General features: G+C 37.6%; 2 protein-coding genes across 3 annotated transcripts in view; both read right to left on the bottom strand.

The window, feature by feature from the left end:
* The window catches only part of pxnb (paxillin b), a 40172-nt gene extending 31416 nt beyond the window's left edge, over positions 1-8756 (bottom strand). For both annotated transcript variants that reach the window (XM_016234023.1, XM_016234024.1), the window contains exon 1: positions 8606-8756. In XM_016234023.1, the coding sequence (XP_016089509.1) occupies positions 8606-8618 (13 nt within the window). In that variant the 5' untranslated portion in view covers positions 8619-8756. The remainder of the gene's footprint in view (positions 1-8605) is intronic.
* A 687-nt stretch (positions 8757-9443) lies between these two features.
* Positions 9444-13544, bottom strand: LOC107552165 (cytoplasmic tRNA 2-thiolation protein 1-like). Its single transcript, XM_016233994.1, has 3 exons — positions 13313-13544; positions 12286-12799; positions 9444-10283 (listed from the first exon to the last, which is right to left on the bottom strand). The coding sequence occupies exons 2-3, from the start codon at positions 12779-12781 to the stop codon at positions 9748-9750; spliced, it is 1032 nt and encodes a 343-aa protein (XP_016089480.1). The 5' UTR covers positions 12782-12799; positions 13313-13544; the 3' UTR covers positions 9444-9747.
* Positions 13545-14765: the final 1221 nt, after the last annotated feature.

Raw genomic sequence — 14765 nt, 5'->3', positions numbered from 1 at the left:
AATAAACACACCAAGCCCTGTGTTGTGAAGAAATGTCTGATTATTGGGCCTGGTGAGCTTTCTGTGTGCATGGACTTCACGTGATTCTCTATATAACACCACTGGGCATCGATGAACAAACACAACATCTGCACATTTCTGTGTCTCAAACACACCTCTGATGAGTCCAGTGGAACATTTAGACAGGCGGCGCTTACAGGGAGTATCTCCCAAATCCACTCATGTGGGAAGAATTCTGCTGTAACATCCAAGGCCATCAGGAAAACAATCAGCGCTGTGTCTCAGGCCAGAGGGAGAGGGGGAGCGGGCACTGAAAACCAGGTCGAAGGAAATACAGAAAGAAAAGGCCAACAGAGAGGGGGAAACGTTCCGAGAGTTTTCATCTAAATCACCTCATAACAGCAGGCAAACACATGGCAAAGCCTCGCTTTGATCGCCCCTTCAGCGCCCGCCCGTCGCTCCATGAGCGTAATTGAGAACAGATAGACCAATACTCCAGAAATGACACAATAATGAGTCAAAAGACTCTCCGCTGATAAAACCCGGTAACATTATTAAGCTAATCTTCAAGTATTCTGCATGCCGTACTTAATGGAACACATAAAAAGTTTCACATGTGTGTGACCAGCACTTCTCAACTATCAGAGGGCAGAAGTCCCTAAAAATGCTTTCGATTAGGACTGAGAGAAACTCGAAAATCGAAGAGAGAAACCTGAAAATAGTTTTCAATATGACGGTGTTCAAACGTCAAACTTGATGCAGTGAAAGATTGTAAGATGCTTTACGTTAATAAAAGTTCGCGTTTCTCACACAAGATACCAAATAACTTCAGAAAACTTGATGCAGAAGTCAAATATTAAAAAAAGTGATTATGATTTAAAATGTGATGTAGAAATTCCAAGTCTGCTGTGCTTGTTGGTAAGGCTGCAAATAAAAAAGAATAAAATAAAATAATTATTACTACTACTAAATCAAAAATAAAATCAATACATTTTATTTTTCACTATAAAATATTTGAGTACTTACAATAATAATAATAATTATTTAATTTTACATTACAACTGTAAAATTACAATACTTATGTTTAAGGCTGTCTTAATTTCTTCATTTTCAAACAAACGTTAAACCATCAAACTTTTATTTTAAAGCTGCTCCTTTATTAATTATCTTTAATCGAGTTTGGGAAGATGTTGCACTCCCAAATGCACATTAAAGCGATCCAATCTCAGATACAGAGATGGCGTTTGTGTGGAAATGCTGTAAACAGCAGCAGATAATGAGCTGCTCGCGTGTAGAAGAACACAGTTCCACGCTTCACTCTGAAACACGCAGTGCATATATTTATTAAACCACAGCATTTGCGATTTCATATTCACATATCTCACAATTGTATTTTAATGAATCATTACAAACCAGTACAACTCAAAAGCACAAATGTATATGGTCTTAAAAACGGTTTCAGTATTTTTTGTCAGGTTTGGACTGACATGAGGCTGAGTAAATGATGGCAGAATGTTGATTTGTGGTGAACTAACCCCTTTTCAAGGACACACCAACACCGCTCTGACTCGTCACAGAAGCTCTACATTTCTTGAGCGGGTCTAAAACGTGGTCATGGAGCTCAACACAAAGCCACTTCCTTCTCTACTGTTTCCTGAGGAAGTGAGGCGGGACCCTGTGGCCAGGGTCTGAGGGCAGGTTGGACCAAGGAGTGGTGTGTGTGTGTGTGTGTGTGTGTGTGCGTTGGGAAGGGGAAATTTAGTCTGTGTCTGGGTCTCTGCTATGTCACTTTTCTATTTATCCTTTTTCGAACAGATTCTAGTGACAAGCACTTTTTCGTGGCACAGAACAAAATCAAAGCCAATCCGAATGACGTGTGGACGAGTTCTGAAGAATCACAAAGATTCTGAATAAAATTAAAGTTAAATACACTACTGTTCAAAAGTTAGGGGTGGGTAAGATTTTTTTTAAGAAACAAGTACTTTTATTCAGTAAGGATGCAATAAATTGATAAAAAAGTGACAGTAAAGACAATGTTACAAAAAGATTTATGATTTCTGCTGTTCTATTTAACTTTTTATTCATCAAAGAGTCTTATTCGTATTATGGTTTCCACAAACATGAAGCAGCAGAACTGTTTTCAACACTGATAATCATCAGAAATGTTTCTTGAGCAGCAAATCAGCATATTAGAATGATTTCTGATCATGTGACAGAATTTTGCGTTACAGACATAAATTACATTTTACAATATATTCACATAGAAAACTTATTTTAAATGGCGACATTTTACCATTTTAGTGTATTTTTATCAAATAAATGCAGCCTTGGTGAACAGAAGAGACTTTCAAAAACATCAAATCTTTTTTTCATAACAGACAGCAGCATGCGTTTTATGTTTTTCTTAAATTATATAATAAATCTCTCCTGTCCACGTTTGATATTTAATATACATGATTACGAGATTTTGACGCAACAGCTGATAAAATGCCGTGGTCAGTTAAGTACAGAAATTCCCATTTAACCCCTTAACTGTCACTCACATTTTTGAACATAGACGTGAACGTGCACGATCCAAACTTACATTTTTATAATTCATGAACGAAAACATTTTGTAACATGATATCGACGTACCATTTTCATGGTAATGCAATGTTTGATTTTAAAATGGGTTTCAAAGGATGAATTTTGAGATTTAAAGTTTTCAATTGATATATCATTTCTGATGATTTCTAAAGTGTGATCGAGAACTTTTTTGTGACAAAGGTCAGAACTCCTGCTATGATGTAGATTTTTGAGGTGCACTCTTGTCAAAAATTAATCCATTACTTTTCCTACATCATTTTTAACAAAAACATTGGTAAAATATCTATTTAGGAGTCTTAGACCTTTCCAACGATATATAGTTTGTCATGATTAGATTAGGATTTAATTGTAATATAGTGAAGTAAACTTCACTATAGAGGGGACGGGTGACAGTTAAAGGGTTAAATGCATTAGATTGCTTTACATATCTTTAATAAACCAGACGGCTGTTAAGTTACCACTAGAAATGTAAAAAAGCATCTGATCAAGCATTAGTGATTCAGCAGGCTGTGGTTGAGTGGGCCAAAGCCAAATTCTTAAACAGACAAATCAGCGTTGTTCTGTGATGACTTGATGACTCGTCCAATGAGGCCTAGATGAGAAACAGCATTCGCTCGAACAACACGCTCATTGTGCACCTGTGTGTTATGACCACAACAGCCTCTTTAACGGCACGTGTGTGTGAGAGTGTAAACCCAGTTCTGCATCTCTGGATCACCACAGGGGAGAATACAGGGCTTTATATGGATTCCACTCATGCTCTGGGGAGCCGTGCTGGGGTCAGGACGTTAGGAATCACTTCCTATGGCCTTTTCATTTTTTAATACACTTACACACAAACGTGATATGGAAAACACAGAATCGAGCCACAAAAATGGAATTTACAGTCTAACACAGCATGTCAGGGAATTTGGCAAAATTAAAATTAAGGCTGTACACTTGATCAAATTAGGAAATGGACTAGTGTCTGTGAATATTAAAGCGCAAAAAGACTATTTAAATATGAATCCTGCATGCTCTGCGTGTCTCTGTGAATGAATGGCGCAGTCTATTACACATTCTGAAACACTAGTGACACCTGTGATGTTTTCAGCATCTGCTGGCTCATATGAGAACATCAACACATGAACTGCATCTCTACAGCTGCTCTGAAGGTCACTTTAACAGCATTTTACCGTTTCATTTCAGAAAATTATCATTCGATACAAAGAGAAACTCAACGGTCTTCACTACAACCTACTAAAATAAAAATTTGGATTAACCTGTAGAAACTATAACAGAAATATATTACTATTGCACAGTAGAATGTACAAAATAATAACAACAACAATAATAGTCCCATTTTTGTCAATGCTTTAATTTAACTGTAAATTTAAAAAAAAGACAATTTTAAAACATCAATTAACTTAAATATTTATATTACTATTTGAATGCCACCATTTTTTAAATAGGCCACCTAATAAATTTGTATGAAATCATAAAACTTAGATTAAAACCCATAACACTGACAAAACATTTCATATGGCCTTAATTGTTGTTCAAATTGTAAAATGATTAAATTGTTAACATTTTATGACATCAAATTAATTAGGCATCCTTTTTAATTATTACAATTTAATTAACCATCAAAAACAGAATCCAAAACGCTTTAAAAAGAAAAACTGTTAAACTTTTATTTGAATTGTATTATCATATTTAATAATACATTTGTGTGATAAATCATAACTCAAATCGAAGAATCCAAAAAACGAATTTCTGAAACAGTAAAACACATTTCATAAGGCCCTATTATTGTTAACATTAACAGATTATTAAATTGTTAAAGTTTTTATAAAGACCTTTTGATTTTGAAAGCCTAATAAAAACCATTAAAATTTAATCCAGTACGATTAAAACAGAATTTCTGAAAAATCCAAATGGATTTCATTGGGCTCTACTTATGTGTCCAAATACACTTGAGGTCATCTGGCCTCATCAGCAGGCTAATTCTTCATCTGAAACACTGATCGCCTCTAACGAAGCTAATAAAGCATTCCACTGTGAGCAGCTGGTTGGAAAAACTCCTCTCATTTGCCCTTTGACCCTCGAGTGAGTCAGTTCCCTCCCCCACTCCAAACAGAGGCGCTGGACTTCCCCGTCTGATGCAAACTGCTGTACAGCAGCATCAGATCCAAACTCAAAGTCAAACACACTGACGGCACGCACTCGTCTGTCACTCCGGCTCTGGACAGAACGAGTTGCATGCAACAACATGCATTGAAACACAACCAGCAGATATATTCCTTCTTCAGACATCTCATAATCAGCACTGCTCTTATGTCAGAGTCAGCCAGGCATTACTGCAAAACAATCAAGTGATAATGACCAGCTAACTGTACATTATCCCACTTATCACAGGGTAGCTTCCGAAATGAATACACATTTACATTTATGCATTTAGCAAAGGCTTTTATCCAGGCGACTTGCATTGCATTCAAGCTATACAGTTCATCAGTTCCTGCGTTCCCTGGGAATCGAACCTGTTACCTTGCTGTCTGAGCAAATGCTGATCTGAGATCAAATTATTTTATGTAGAGATGGCAGAGAGACAGAAGGCTATGTAGGAAACACTGACCAGATGAGTGGTCTGTTATACAGTGCTGTCCTGGTCAATGGTCATTATTTAGAAATATCTGACCGCTCAACGCTGCAACTGACCAATCAGAATCACAATAGTTTGGCTAGCAAAATAAATAAGCTTATCAAAGGAGGTTTATTAAAGGAATAGTTCACCTCACCATGACTCCAGTCTATCAATAAATGACCGAAAAAAAGCTGTGTGTTTGTAAGAAACAAAGTTTTTACTTCAAAATAGTGCTTCCTGCTAAATTACGAATCCTATATCTAGGGATATGCCGGTATCAAATTTTCATGTTGCTTTTATCACGGTATACGATACTGAAATTTTGTTTTAAAAAAAAGTGCTGTCATAATACAGTATAACAGGTTTAATAACTTTTTTCTTATAACAAAAATAACTGAACGTTTACATGCAATAAAGCAATACAGAAAAATGTATAAAGTTAAAAGTTTTACACCGATTAAAGTGCAAAAGAACTATAAAGACCAATAGGTACCACTTTACAATAAGACCTCGTTAGTTAACCTTAATGCATTAAAATTCACAATGAGCAATAGCTACATTTGCTACAGAAGTTATTAAACTTTGTTTAAAAAATACAATTCTTAGTTCACATTAGCTCATTAAATAACACGGTTGCAACTTTTAATTTTAACAACCTGTTATTAAATATTGGAATACCCAAGATTAACGAATGTTCAGACGAATTACAAGAATAGCCTATTAAGTCTAAATATTTAAGTATTTGGCGCTGTGATGAACATTATAGCAAATACACAAATCTGAATGGCTGTTTAAACCATTTAAACATGATTCAGAAACAGAAAGTAGCGCAGCTGCTTTATTTACAGGGTTTCCGGGGTAACGGTTGCATTTAAATGAATTATTATTATTTCTGCAGTTTAGCGCCATCTGCTGTCAGAGAGTGAAAGTGCGCTTTCATCCAGAGCGTCTCACGTGTGCCGCCGTGCGCTTCTCGTCCGCGCTTGTTTACATCAGAGTGCGCACGCGTGTTGCGGCGTTGTGCATTTTGACCAGTTGATGGGAAAAGAATTCTTAAAATGCATTCAAAATTCGGAATAATTTGTAATATACAATTATTCACGGTATTTAGAAGTGCCCACGATAACAATATCGTGCATATTCATTACCGTGATATATCGCATTACCGAATACCGGCACAAGTCTACCTCTATCCATGATATTGTATTCTCCAGTGAAAAGGTCATCTTGTCTGAATCAGGAGAAAAATGGGTACAGACCAAGAACCGTTTATAAGCCAAAATGGTCCAAAACAGCTGTAAACAAATATGCTGGGGGGACAAAAGGAGACAGACGTTTTCACTGGAGGAAGCATTTGAAGTTCTTACAAACATGCTCTAAGACGTTAACTGCTGGACTGGAGTGGTGTGGATTATTGTAGCTGTTTGGACTCTCATTCTGACGGCACCCATTCACTGCAGCGCATCCATTGGTGAACAAGTGATAGAATGCAACATTTCTCCAAATCTGATGAAGAAACAAACTCATCTACATCTCGGATGACCTGAGAAGTGAGTACATTTTCAGAAAATTGTCATTTTTGGATGAACTATTCCTTTAATATAGCTAAACGTTTGTGCATCAAATCAGACTACATTATTGTATTATGTGGTAATGTGGCTAATACTAATACAACAATCTAGTTAGCTTGAGGTGACAGAGGGGCTGCAGTGGGATGAAGGCTGTTATGGGTGGAGTCAGTTCATCCCCAAGAGGACACACCCATCCTATGGAGTTATTATCTGACCAGCAGTTCACAAAATCAATAAATACAAAACTGTCTCTCAACTCCCTGCTATTATCAATCAATCACTCACACAAAACAGGTCTGTTCTGAGTACAAACGAATCCGCAAACTACTCTCAAAACATCCAGGTTACAAAGAATGGCTTGAGAGGCTTTCTGCATTGATAAAATGTAAAGGATTTAAACGAAGCTCTGATTGGAAAGCATTATCCAATTAAGCAAAAATGCCTGTCAAATGTGCCATTTCGACTGGTGATACACCACATAGCTTTGTGGATGGTATTTTCTCTTTAATTATTTAATGTTCACATTATAAATCTTAGATCAAATCTGGGATTCTATTAGAAGTTTTTTTTTTTTTTTTTACTCTCTTGTCTGGAGCTACAACCTGCAACTGCTGTGCATTTTTAATCAACTTTAACTGGCTCTGACTGAATGTATAAAGGAAAGAAATGCAAATTTAATAACAAACAATGTGCTACAGCAAGATTCCGCACAAGCAGTGCCACTTTAAAGAGAAAAAAACAGCATCAAGTGAGTACATTTTCAGAAAATTGTCATTTTTGGATGAACTATTCCTTTAATATAGCTAAACGTTTGTGCATCAAATCAGACTACATTATTGTATTATGTGGTAATGTGGCTAATACTAATACAACAATCTAGTTAGCTTGAGGTGACAGAGGGGCTGCAGTGGGATGAAGGCTGTTATGGGTGGAGTCAGTTCATCCCCAAGAGGACACACCCATCCTATGGAGTTATTATCTGACCAGCAGTTCACAAAATCAATAAATACAAAACTGTCTCTCAACTCCCTGCTATTATCAATCAATCACTCACACAAAACAGGTCTGTTCTGAGTACAAACGAATCCGCAAACTACTCTCAAAACATCCAGGTTACAAAGAATGGCTTGAGAGGCTTTCTGCATTGATAAAATGTAAAGGATTTAAACGAAGCTCTGATTGGAAAGCATTATCCAATTAAGCAAAAATGCCTGTCAAATGTGCCATTTCGACTGGTGATACACCACATAGCTTTGTGGATGGTATTTTCTCTTTAATTATTTAATGTTCACATTATAAATCTTAGATCAAATCTGGGATTCTATTAGAAGTTTTTTTTTTTTTTTTTACTCTCTTGTCTGGAGCTACAACCTGCAACTGCTGTGCATTTTTAATCAACTTTAACTGGCTCTGACTGAATGTATAAAGGAAAGAAATGCAAATTTAATAACAAACAATGTGCTACAGCAAGATTCCGCACAAGCAGTGCCACTTTAAAGAGAAAAAAACAGCATCTGTGGAATAAAGATGCTTCCCAAAGGACAAAAGCAACGTTCAGCCCAACACAGCTTATCAATCCCCATCAGTTTGAACAGTGATAGTCTAATAAAGGAACTGTAACAGCTACCAATGACGCGCTCAGCAGAATGGAACGTGAAGGTACACTGTATCACTGTGACGTCGCGTTCAGTGGAACTGTTACTTTGTATCTCTGATCTTGTGCGTTAGCTCATTGGCTACTGCAGTTAGCCTCTCTCCCTCTTATCTTTCCGCTATGTTTGTGTCTCTCTGCAAACAACATGTGGGTGAATCTGGGTGTCTTTACCTAGATCGTCCATGTTCGCGTGCTTCCAGAAGGACTCCGCTCCTGATCCGAGTCTGGAGAACAGTGTGTAGAGCTCGTTATTAGAAGACAAGTCTCTGCTGAAGTTTTTCCTGCTCTTCTAGACGCAGGTCTGTGTGGCTGGACCAGCCTGGACCCCCTAAACAGCACAGAACAGAGGAACTCGCTTCACTGCAGCGACCCCTGGCGGCCGAAGAGCAAAACACATATCATAACATGTAGTCATATTTATGTTATGAACAAGAAGAGGATTCAATCAAACTTTTATAAATGACATCTTGTAGGTGTACTGTTTTTGATCAACTATATACTTTGAAAAATAGGATTAAAGTTTGAAAATCTGTCATCATCATCAACATAATAGTCCTTTATTTTGTATGTTACTATCAATATCTGCCTCTGCATCTATACTTACATGTCTTTCAAACGATCCTTTTCAATTTAAAATGAACTATTTGTTCGCTCCCTTGCAAGACACGTCGTAAAAAGCTGTTTTGACTTGATCGAATTCTTATAAATTGGGGTGTAACTGAATGTATTCAGTTTAATTTCAATTATTTTTGACTGGAATAAAGCTGGCTAAGTTTCATATTTCACCTAAAATCAAACTTTGTTTTAGAACTATTATGTTTTTTATTTATTTATTGCATTTCCATAAAGAAATCATTTCCCTTTGAAAAAATCATTAAGGAAAAGGAATACAATAATAATGACAGTAAAATGTATTTTTTTTCAATAAAATCAGACTTACAGTTATGATCCTAAAACAGGAAAACAGAATGGAGAAATGATGAGTATCTTTATTGTTATGAATATTGTTTAAATAAATTAAAAAGTCATAAAGAGCATTTGAAACGTTTCTCCTGACGTGAAGGTGGCATAACTTAGAAAAGTTCGTGTCTGTCTTTAAAACAAGATCTGTGGTTTTAAATGGCAGTTTTCTAAGTTGCTGTTTCAGCAAACGCATTAACAAAAGATGTGACATTCCAAAAAAAAATGCTGGGCTTTGAATAAAACAAACAAAATCATCTCACATTATGAACATTCATCCCCGAGCATCTTAAAAAACACAGAGGAAACGTAACGGAAATGTCCAGTTTTTCAAATCTAGTCTCGATTTTGTGTCAGAAGTCCACAGGCTTCAGTTTCTTCTCCTCCTGTTCGGTCAAAGGCTCCTGAGCCAGAATTTTGCCGTGCAGACGGTGATGTTTCCCGATGCCCAGTTTGGGTAAACCTCGATTCAGGCCCTCCAGCAGAACACAGGACTTGCACAGCGCCTGACTGGAGATGTAGCCGCAGCGCGAGCACGTTCCCTGCACCGGCATCTTCACCCCTTCCTTTATAGAGAGCGTCTCGCCGGAGTGGATGACGTCTATGATGGAGCTGGGCCTGATGGACTCCAGGTCTTTGAGGAAGGCGCGAGCGTGTCCCCGGTAGGCGTTGGGCGAGTAGATGCACTCTGTGGAGAAGTAATCGAGCTTCTTAAAATAGGCGTAGAGGACGATTTCTTTCTCGTAGGCGTATTTGAGGGGCTTGCAGCGTGGGATGGCACCCTCTCCGTCACTGGCAGTGCTGATGGAGGTGCAGCGGCAGAGACGAGCGATATCTCCACGCAGGACATTCATCAGCACCGTCTCTGCCACGTCGTCTGCATTGTGACCTGCTCAATAAACAAAACAAACATCATTCCACCTATCAGCCTTGGAAAAAACATTTATTACATCTATTTTTTGAAGAAAAAAAAATAGGTATGGAGGGCCAAACTTGCAGAAAAAAGAAAGAATAGGAAAATAAAGGAAGAAATTATATAATTCCTTTTATACTTTCTTTTTTCATTTATTTGTATATTTATACATTTATCTACTTTTACTTTTCTATATGTAACATGGAAATAAGGGAGCTGGTCCTTTCTGCATCTTTGGTAGAAAAGTGTCAGATCTGGTCCGTTTCATTTATTTCTATATTTAATTTTCATTTCTGCAGGCTTGGTCCTCCATAAAAGAGAAGTGTTAACTCTATTGAACTTTTTTCTTTCTTCACAAGGATGATTTTTTTGATCTACCCTTGTCACTTTCATTTCTATAGGAGTTCAGAGTATTTCAGAATAATGTAAAAAATGAACTAAGCGTTACACTGTATAAATATCATAAAACATAATTATAAATCCTTGTAAATTAGCCTTAAGGTTTTGTAGGTGTAATCTAATACATTCAGGATGACTCAGTCATATTAAATAATGTTTTTGATAACAAAAAGGTTAATTTATGCATTACCACAGGAAACAAACATTTTAAAGTGATATCTTGCCTAAAAAAAAATAATAATAATAATTATTTAAATAACCATAAATAAAAGACAGAACAATAACATGACCATTCATCAGTGACAATTACTTTTTTTAATCATTATAAGAAATGTTCTTTGCGTTATTTGCATAATTTGAAAGAGGATCTTGAAAGAATGTAAATATATCTCTATTTCCAAACATACTTGCCAATATATTAAAGGGTTAGTTCACCCAAAAATGAAAATTCTGTCATTAATTATTCACCCTTGTGTTGTTCAAAACCCGCAAGACCTTCGTTCATCTTCTGAACACAATTTAAGATATTTTTGATGAAATCTGAGGGCTCTCTGACCCTCCCATAGACAGCAAGGTAACTACCACGTTCAAGGTCCAGAAAAATACCAAGATGATCGACAAAGTAGTCCGTGTGACATCAGTGGTTCAACTGTAATGTTACGAAGCTACGAGAATGCATTTTTGCGCAGAGAAAACAATAATAACGACTTTATTCCACATTTTCGTCAGAAGAAGCAGTCCTTACAGAGAGAGTGTCCGGTCTTGGGCCGTTTGAGCACAGCACGTCTCTGGACGCAGTTACTGCACTGGACCGGCATGATGACACACAGGGCACTGCACAGCATTTCAGAGAAATATCAGATCAAAACACATCTTTAACTGGTTCTCAATCTTTTGTGTGACACAGACCCCCAAATATGATCATCCTGCTGCAAATCATTCTAAAATGTAAAAGCACCTATACATTTTCAGCTAATTTTAATGTGGAAAAAACACACACACACGTCATTACATTTTTCTACTCACTATAGTAATGATGGTGGATGGATGATGATGATAGATGGATTATTTAATTATTTTATTCTAAATATTTAATTGTATCTTAATTGTTTATTTATTTTTACATTTTTCCACAGACCCCTGCACACTCTTGTGGCCCCCAGTTTGAAGACCCTGCATTAACCCTTTCTGGCACTTGGCATTATTTAAAGCAGGAATATTTCATAAATGTTTTTTTAGACTGAGGAAAAGTGATGGTCCTTACATAGTTATTTTGAATATGTGTTCTCTGAAAGTAACATGTTACAGAATAACAATGTATTAAAATATGTATGCAACTAAAAGCATATTAACTTCATAAGGTAAAATGGGGTGGTAAATGTTTATTGATGTTATACATCTCATAACAGGGATGAAAGTTGTTGGATTGAATTTGGGTGAAATAACCCTTTAAGGTTGAGATGGGACAATGCGATTTATTAACACTGAAACACATGATTTGTCTTGCAGAATGTTTAAAATCTCACACAGACATGCTTGATCAAACTGGTAAAGGCAGTGAAAGACACTGATCACTTGCCTGTGCATATCTTGTCCACTTTCAGCATCATGGCTCCTCGGTCCAGCGCCTGCCTGCGAAACACACCGCAGAAAGTGCAGTTATTCTTCAATCCCACCTGCTTCACGATGGCGTCCATGGTCCAGCCGTACAGCTCTTCATAAGACACGATCTTCAGCGGCAGCTCATACTGCTGCTGGTTCCTCTTCACCGTCTCCAGCGAATCATCTCTGTAGCCTGTGATGCCCTCATCCACCGAAAGCAGCAGAAGGCTCAGGCCGTAACCGTAGCGCTCGTTCAGGACCTTCATCACATGGGCCAGGACGGTAGAGTCCTTTCCGCCCGAGGCACCGATGGCCACGGTCTCTCCACGGTTAAAGAGTCCGGCGGACACGATGGTTTGATGGATCTCCTCCTCGAACGCCCAGAAGAAGCAGTCCTTACAGAGAGAGTGTCCGGTCTTGGGCCGTTTGAGCACAGCACGTCTCTGGACGCAGTTACTGCACTGGACCGGCATGATGACGCACACAGGGCACTGCAGAGCATTTCAGAGAAATATCAGATCAAATGTAAAAGCAGCTATATATTATATTTCATAAATGTTTTTTTAGACTGAGGAAAAGTGATGGTCCTTACATAGTTATTTTGAATATGTGTTCTCTGAAAGTAACATGTTACAGAATAACAATGTATTAAAATATGTATGCAACTAAAAGCATATTAACTTCATAAGGTAAAATGGGGTGGTAAATGTTTATTGATGTTATACATCTCATAACAGGGATGAAAGTTGTTGGATTGAATTGCATTTGTATGCACCTGGATCCTTGTGATTACAGGCAGAAATCCCCCCAAAAATGTGGTTTATGGCTGACTAAACTAATACCTGAAATCAATTCGATGTCTGAAAATGTTATAGAACTGTCAGAAAGAAAGTTCACAGCATTTGAGAGAATCAAGAGTATTTGAGAATTTTGTTTTTTAGAGAGTAACACATTAAAACTAGTACTTAAACTGTATGAAACTCATTTAACAAAAAAATACAAACCTTTAAGTTACGTATTTCCCACGGGGTTTAATTCATTTAAACGACTAAAAACGTAAGACGTTGCCGTGCTGAAGAAAATAAAACGCTAAACCGGAGTTATAAAACAAATAGCTGATGAGTTTAAAGACGAATTAAAAATAATACCGCTCTCCTGGTTTAAAACAGAACTGAAGGGACTTCTTAATCCAGAACATCTCTGCTGTAGAATTAAAAACACGTCTTCCTGCTTGACTCGGCGTGCTGGCGCCCTCTTTTGTCTTGGCGACAAAAGCGTTTTCATTTGACCTTTTATGTCAAAAATAAATCAATATCATGATTATTGTACGTTATATGCATTGCATATTAAGTGTATAATAAATTTACGAGCGCAGAGTTGAGTTGACCGTTTCAGAGACACTAAAAAAAACTCTAAAACACTCTAAAAAATGCTGGGTTAAAAAGGGACAAACCCAGCTATTGGGTTGTTTTGACCCAGCAGTTGGGTAACCCAACTGCTGGGTCAAAACAACCCAATAGCTGGGGTTGTCCCTTTTTAACCCAGCATTTTTTAGAGTGTACCTTATATTCATGTAATTCGAATTTACATTACAAAAACAAATTACAAACAAAAATTGTGTTGCTAACAAGCTAGACATACAAGTATTCTGGTCTGTGTCTTTGCAATAGTGATTTTTTTGGTAAACATTCTGTCACTTGTCGCATGTAAAAAAAAACAACCAGACCACAACAAGACAGAAAAATGTAGCGGATGTATATAGCAACTGTACACAAACTTATTGTTGTCTTACTTCCTGAATATGATCCAAAATTGATTTAAATGGGTCATATGATGCGATTTCAATTTTTCCTTTCTCTTTGGAGTGTTCCAAAGAGATATTCTTTATAAAAGTTAAGAGCCAGCCACACCTACCTAAAACGTCTCGTTCTAACACGCCCCCACATACCTACCTCACTATGTGGGAAGATTTGCATAACGCCGTCCAAATGTTCACGCAAAGAAAGAAGGCGTAACTTTTAGTCTCGCTGTAGTATTGTTGACGCTGCAGCCATGTCCTGAAGACGCTGTGTGTTTCGTTGTGAAAGCGAAACTGCTTGGTCTTCCTAAAGAGGACGATATCTGCTTCGTCATGCCTAGAGCTGATCTGTGCTGGTCGCTGAGGGACTACATCAACTTTCACCGTGGATGAAGCGGAATCCAGCCCGGGGTCGTCACATGTGGTTGCTGCCGCTCATTCCACCGGGCGTGCCGTTCTCGACCCCGACGCCTCAGCTTACTCTATCCCGGCCTCAGCGCACGCTAAGCCGCTAAGCCTTTCGTTGTGAAAGCGAAACTACTTTGTTTGGTCTTCCAAAAGAGGACACGACTACAAATCAGTGGTATTTACAAAACTGTTCCAGAACAGTTTAACCCAAATATCCAGATGTGTGCAGCACATTTTATGGAGGACTGTTT

Source organism: Sinocyclocheilus grahami, unplaced genomic scaffold (assembly GCF_001515645.1).
Source record: "Sinocyclocheilus grahami isolate Dianchi unplaced genomic scaffold, SAMN03320097.WGS_v1.1 scaffold442.1, whole genome shotgun sequence".
In the NCBI taxonomy this organism is placed as follows: Eukaryota; Metazoa; Chordata; class Actinopteri; order Cypriniformes; family Cyprinidae; genus Sinocyclocheilus; species Sinocyclocheilus grahami.
The sequence above is the reverse complement of the archived record's forward strand: the minus strand, read 5'-3'. Positions and strand labels throughout refer to the sequence as shown.